The sequence below is a fragment of the Austrofundulus limnaeus genome, unplaced genomic scaffold (genome assembly GCF_001266775.1).
Source record: "Austrofundulus limnaeus strain Quisiro unplaced genomic scaffold, Austrofundulus_limnaeus-1.0 Scaffold141, whole genome shotgun sequence".
Classification (NCBI taxonomy): domain Eukaryota; kingdom Metazoa; phylum Chordata; class Actinopteri; order Cyprinodontiformes; family Rivulidae; genus Austrofundulus; species Austrofundulus limnaeus.
Genome location: NW_013952543.1, coordinates 682,014 through 684,171, shown reverse-complemented (window position 1 = coordinate 684,171; position 2,158 = coordinate 682,014). Strand labels below are relative to the sequence as shown.

At 40.1% G+C, this 2,158-nt stretch overlaps 1 protein-coding gene across 3 annotated transcripts in view; it reads left to right on the top strand.

Moving 5' to 3' along the window:
• Nucleotides 1-2,158, top strand: part of ankrd52a (ankyrin repeat domain 52a) — a 34,396-nt gene that overhangs the window by 16,605 nt on the left and 15,633 nt on the right. For all 3 annotated transcript variants that reach the window (XM_014016244.1, XM_014016243.1, XM_014016241.1), the window contains exons 24-26: nt 1,174-1,319; nt 1,458-1,540; nt 1,667-1,749. In XM_014016244.1, the coding sequence (XP_013871698.1) occupies nt 1,174-1,319; nt 1,458-1,540; nt 1,667-1,749 (312 nt within the window). The remainder of the gene's footprint in view (nt 1-1,173; nt 1,320-1,457; nt 1,541-1,666; nt 1,750-2,158) is intronic.

Genomic DNA, 2,158 nt, shown 5'->3' with positions numbered 1-2,158 from the left:
TTATGACTGTTTTTTGTGACAAACATGTATGTGTTCCGATCACTCTATCACAGAAAAATAAGAGTTGTAGAACTTATTGAAAACTCAAGACAGCCATAACATTATGTTTCTTTACAAGTGTATGTAAACTTTTGACCACAACTGTATATATATAATAGAGAGAGAATGAATGATATGTATGTGTACTAAGTAATGTGTCCTAAACCAGACCACAGGCTGGTATTGGTTCATAAAACAGTCATACATTCACACACATCCTTGTATTTGCATCAAACTGAGGGCTTTATATTGACTTCCATTCATTTCTGTAACTGTATTTATGTCTAACCCAGACATTTTGACTAAAACTAACCATTACTGGTCTATAGTTAACACTAACCTGAACCAGAACTTAATTCACTCCATACCTCTAAACCTAACTATTGAAGCACAGCAGAGCTGCAAACAAAGTGAGGACATTGAAGAGGTCCTCACTTTACATCAAAGACCTCACTTTGATAGTAACTATGGAGCAAATTGTCCTCACTCTTTAGTCAAAACAAGTACACCTCTCTTGTAGCCTGGACAGGCTGCAAGTCCATCATAGGGCCACATAGAGACAAACAAGACAAAAAACATTCATTCTCTCTCACATCTAGTGACTGTTCAGAATTGTCGAACATGATTGATCTTCAGGAGGAAACTGCAATGCCCAGAAAAAACACATGCACAACAGAACTTGCAACAGGCCAYAGCCTGGTTGAACCTTTGACCTTCCTGCTGTGAGACGAACAGTTTTAACCACTGCACCTCTGTGCTGCAGGACAAAGCAGTTGTTACTAAAAGGAGAAATATAAAAACTTCAATTYAGCTTATTGATGATAATCGAAGGAGGTTACTGATTTAACTCTAGCGATATTGACAAATAGCCTTTATGTGAACATATTTGCTATAAATAAAAAAYTGAAGGCTCCATACAGGCAGGCTATAATGGAATGATACATCAGTGGGCATTCTTGCTCACTGTTGACAGRTATTTGTTTTTGCACATGCAGTTGCAGGGATCAGTTCAGCTGAAGTTCAATCTGAACTGAGTTGAATGGTTGAATGAGCTGTGTGAATCCCAATGATCAGGTTTGGCTGCCTAGAAGCTGTCATCACACAGTTTTTGTACTGTTGTTTCTGTGCCTGTAGGACCCCACTGCATGCTGCTGCATTCGCTGAGGATGTCTTAGGACTTCAGCTGGTTCTTCGCCATGGGGCAGAGATCAATGCAGTGGATAAAAGTGGACTTTCTGCTCTGATGGTAGCTGCTGACAAGGGACACAGTGGCACTGTGGGTAAGTCTTGAATCTGTCCGTGGCTGCTGTGAGACACAAAGTTTACTCAAAAGGTTTTTGAATAAAGTTTTAAAAAGTGGAGTTTAGCATCTTTGGTTTTGGACAAATGTAATGTGTTGATGTTTTGGTGCCTCCCAGCCATTCTCCTTCACCGGGCCAAGGCTGACCTGACACTTTTGGATGAGAACAGGAACACTGCCCTGCACCTGGCCTGCAGCAAGGTATACAGAGTTACTCATAGGTCCCAGCTGCAGATATTCTCAGTGTCAGCACACCACTAATACAAGATTTTAAGCGAATATGTGTTGTGTTTGTGACCGAGTCCTATGTGTGTTTTTATTCACCAGGCCCATGAGATGTGTGCTCTGCTGATCCTGGGAGAGATCCACTGTCCCACGCTCATAAATGCCACTAACAGTGCTCTGCAAATGTGAGAACATTTAAATCTTGATCTGTTGTACATTTTGAAACACTTTTTTTGTTGTTGTTGTAACATTATTGACCAACACTTACCATGTTTGTTTGAATGCTTTTTTCCACTCAGCCAGATATAACCATTAGAAGATACATAAAAGTTAATTTGTTTCCCTTTATTTATTCTTACGTATTTATTGTAGTTCCGGAATTGCGCCGCTGAGGGTGGCAGCACGTTGGAGTAGCTCTGTTACTTTTATTGARATTTTCTTTTCAGGCGTTCATTCCTGCCTTTCTGCGGAAAAAGTAACTTTTTTGGAYGGCTGTTCATTTGTGTTTTGGGTGCTGTGCAGCTGGATTGGTTTTTGCCAATACTTTTTTTATACTTTGCTTTTTTGTTATGATGCGTAACCATAGCAACAGGG